The 3,932-nt window shown below is 55.0% G+C and overlaps 2 protein-coding genes across 2 annotated transcripts; one reads left to right on the plus strand and one right to left on the minus strand.

Annotated features, from left to right (window-relative positions):
* Nucleotides 1–974: 974 nt before the first annotated feature.
* On the plus strand, nucleotides 975–1,713 carry GUITHDRAFT_122940 (hypothetical protein; the record flags this gene model as incomplete). The annotated part of the gene is made up of 2 exons (XM_005817774.1): nucleotides 975–1,121; nucleotides 1,180–1,713. 2 exons carry the CDS (start codon nucleotides 975–977, stop codon nucleotides 1,711–1,713), a joined length of 681 nt encoding a protein of 226 aa, XP_005817831.1.
* A 291-nt stretch (nucleotides 1,714–2,004) lies between these two features.
* Nucleotides 2,005–2,466, minus strand: GUITHDRAFT_149643 (hypothetical protein; the record flags this gene model as incomplete). Its single annotated transcript, XM_005817775.1, has 1 exon — nucleotides 2,005–2,466. One exon carries the CDS (start codon nucleotides 2,464–2,466, stop codon nucleotides 2,005–2,007), a length of 462 nt encoding a protein of 153 aa, XP_005817832.1.
* Nucleotides 2,467–3,932: the final 1,466 nt, after the last annotated feature.

Genomic DNA, 3,932 nt, shown 5'->3' on the forward strand with positions numbered 1-3,932 from the left:
CGAATAATAAGATGTATTCAGAAGAGTGTCGTTGTTGACTTTGCGTCCATTTGTGTTTGAGATTGAGGCTTGGAAAAATGAAGCAATGCTTTATGGTCTACGATTCCTGGTGTGCTGAGTGCATGAAGCAAGTATTTTTTTTCCTCGAGTATACTTACAAAAAGAAGTATCAGAAGTTTATTGAGATAAGGAATAAAAAATATGATTGAAAACTTGGTTGCTCAATAGTGACAAGGATTGCATTCAAATCACAGAATTCAATAAAGACGAGAAATCTTGCATTGATCAAAGATTGATCAGGAATATTCTCAAATGATGATTCTTGTGAATAGCAATCTAGGATGGTGGAGTCAAGATGACCAGACATAACCTGGCAAGATGAAAAAAATACGTCACATCGCGTACTCACGGGCAGCGTGAAATTGAATACACGACAACCCAACATCTTAGAGACCTTATTCGCAACATGAGGATGTACAACGGGTGCTCCTGACCTCCGCTCTACCCCCACCCCCCTCCCCGACTTTTACGCTACTGTCCCTACCCCACCCCCTCCCTTTCCTATCTCGGTCCCCCAAATCTCACCCCTCTCTTCTCCCACCGAAGACCAAGGCCCTACTCGGACCCCTCCGCTACCCCCTATTCCCTTCACCCCACCCCCCATCCCTTCCTCTCAAAAAAGATTAAAAAAACTCTAAAAAAGAAATACAAAATCCTCTAAAAACGCTGCGTTTCAACGGGGGATTGCTGGGCCAGAAGGCATGCGAGCAGGGAGGGAGCAGCAGCAGCAGCACTAGACCGTCTGCCCTCCCCTTCCATCCCCAACATCACTCCAGTCATCGCCTCGACTCTCTTCTCTCGCGCCTGCCCCCCTTCGCACGAGCAAGCTCAAGCCCCCTGGAGCTCAGGTGAGGACTCGAGGACGAGGGGCCGTCCTGGCCCGGGGGTGGATCAGAGCCCGGAAGACTGAGGGGATGAGCGAGCAACCCAAGACAAGAGACTCCGTCACCGTCACCCCCAAGCGAGCAGGGGAAGGAGCAAGCGCCTACGACGTGCAGCTCGACCTCACCATCATCGAGCCTCTCTTCCACATGCGACAGAAGGACGCGGCCAAGTTCCTGGTGAGCGCGAGCGCGAGCTCGAGCAAGCTTGCTCGCATGCGCCTGACGACGCTGGCAGGGCATCTCGTTGACGACGCTCAAGCGAGCTTGTCGCCTCCTCGGGGTGCAGCGATGGCCGTACGCGCGGCTGCGCGACGAGAGGGCAGGGAACCAGGCGCTGCTCCTGGACCTGGAGGAGGAGGGAGATGAAGAGGAGGGCGGGGAGGAGGAGGAGGAGGAGGAGGAGGAGGAGGAGTGTTACAGCGAGCATGAGGCTGGCAGGGCGTCGTCGGTAGCTACAGCAAGCAGCGGGCATGCGCGACGACCGCTGCACGAGCGAGCGATAGCGCCCGCGTCTGCTCGCCGGGGCCCGGCGAGCGTCTGGACGGCATCGCAGGGCAGCGGAGGAGCGGAGACGAGCAGCGCGGGGGTGACATCGTCAAGCAGCAGGACGACGCCGAGGATCGACGGGGAGGGGACGAGCAGCCCGCAGAGCCGGGGGGAGACACCAGGGTCGCACACAGAGTCAGCACCCGAGCCTTCCTCGCAAGCCATCGACGCGCACTGGCTGGAGTGGTACTTGTCGTGTGAGGACGAGGACGGGCGGGAGTGACGGGGAGCGGATGAGCATGTACATACATTGTGTATTGCACATGTAAATAAACATGGTAGGCTGATGAGATCATGTCGTCCAGTCCTGACCACTCCTGCTCCTGCTCCTCCCTCCTCCGTCTCCGCCTGCGCAGGCAATGTCTTCGTCACCATCAGTCGTGTCGTCAGCTTCCTCCTTCTGTCTGACGTTTCTCCGACTGCCTCCCACTGACGCCTGCACTCTCTTGGCGTAGCAGCGGCCGGCTCCTCCTCCTCCTCCTCCCTCGTCCTCAGATGGCATGCAAGCATGTCGTCAAGCACTCGCTGCCTCGGGCGACATGAGCTCCGACATGCCCGCCGAAGACCACAATACCCTCCTGTCAGCCCGCGTCCTCCTCGCTCGCTCCCCTTGCTTCGTCTCTGGCCCTGTATGTATGCTGATACCATGTCCGCACATGCCTCCCTCATCAGCCGCCAAGGGCTGGCCTGTGCCCCCTCCTCGTCCATGCTTCCCTTCGCACGGCTCGCCTTCTTCCTCGTCTCGCTCCGTCATGGCATATCTGCTTGCCCAGGCGATACACAGTGCTCGCATCCTGGCATCCCCTTGGTTCTCCTGCCTCTCGTCTCCCTCATCTACCGTCCACTCTACGCCTCCTCCTCCCTCCCCTCGCTCCCATCCCTCCCCTCCCCCCTCCCCTCCTCCCCCGTGCTCTGCCCCTGCCCGCCGACCTTCGCCTCCCGCCGCCTCCTCCCTGCGACCAACCTCCGTCGCCATGGCAGGAAGGCGACAGGAGTCTCGAGGGTGGGGTGGTGAGGGAGCCAAACAAGGGGGTGCATCCTCCCCCCTGCAAGCTCCTTGACGCTAGGCCGAGACCCCACCGGTGGTGGTCCCATGACCCTACCGGTGGTTGTCACATCCTTCACCCCGTGGTCTGAGAGCGCCGACCCCCCACCCCACCCCCCAAGACCTCCGCGGCCCCCATCCATGCGCCCCGTGCGATCAGGTGGATTTCGTCACCCCTACCCCCTCTTGTGCCTTTTGCTACCCCTACCCCTCGTACGCCTCCTCCTTCCCTCCCCTTCTTCCCCCCCCCTCCCTATCATACTGATCGTCCTCTCCCGTCATTTTCCGCTGTCGTTACCCCATTCCATGCTGATGCTGCTGATGCTTCATCGATTCACTGTGACATGGTGGTGTCTTATCTCATTTTCGTTCTGTTCCCTGTCTTCATTCGCTCCTTCTCACCAACGCTCACATTCTTGTTTCCCCCCTGCAATTTCGTTCTCTCCTGTGCTTCCCTACCCATTTTCAGGTCTTGCATGCCTAGAGCGAACAGCATGTGTTGACAGATGCAACTATTTCATTCAATCATACCACATGATACATCTACATACAGACTACGATCAATACGCTCCATTCCGATGGTGACTCTCTTGTCATCTCTCGTTTCTCCGAGGAACACAGAATTGATGAAACGCTGTATCCGAGCATGCATGCAGGCATGCATGCATGCATGCAGGCAGGCATGCAGGCATGCAGGCAGGCAGGCAGGCATGTGCAGGTTCAAGGTCGAGATGGAAGTATTTTGCATCCACGTGCAGTGCAATGATGACTAAACCAGACACTTTACAAGTTGTACATTATTTTGAGCATGTTAGCGTATACAACAAGGAAGATATCACTCACTGACTTCTAGCTGGATATCCGTAAAAGCTTGTCAAACATGCCCAATGATTGTGCTCATGCCCAATTTCACAACAAAACAAGCCCATGCAACATGATCATATCAACACACAAGCAGCATAATCATATCAACACAAGCCCATGCAGCATGATCATATCAACACAAGCCCATGCAACATGATCATATCAACACAAGCCCATGCAACATGATCATATCAACACACAAGCAGCAGCCCATGCAACATGATCATATCAACACACAAGCAGCATGATCATATCAACACAAGCCCATGCAGCATGATCATATCAACACAAGCCCATGCAACACAAGCCCATGCAACATGATCATATCAACACACAAGCAGCATAATCATATCAAGCAGAATACTCATATCAACACAAGCCCAATGCACATGATCATATTCCAAATGATCATATCAACACAAGCCCATGCAACATGATCATATCAACACACAAGCAGCAGCCCATGCAACATGATCATATCAACACACAAGCAGCATGATCATATCAACACAAGCCCATGCAGCATGATCATA

Source organism: Guillardia theta (genome assembly GCF_000315625.1).
Source record: "Guillardia theta CCMP2712 unplaced genomic scaffold GUITHscaffold_581, whole genome shotgun sequence".
Classification (NCBI taxonomy): domain Eukaryota; class Cryptophyceae; order Pyrenomonadales; family Geminigeraceae; genus Guillardia; species Guillardia theta.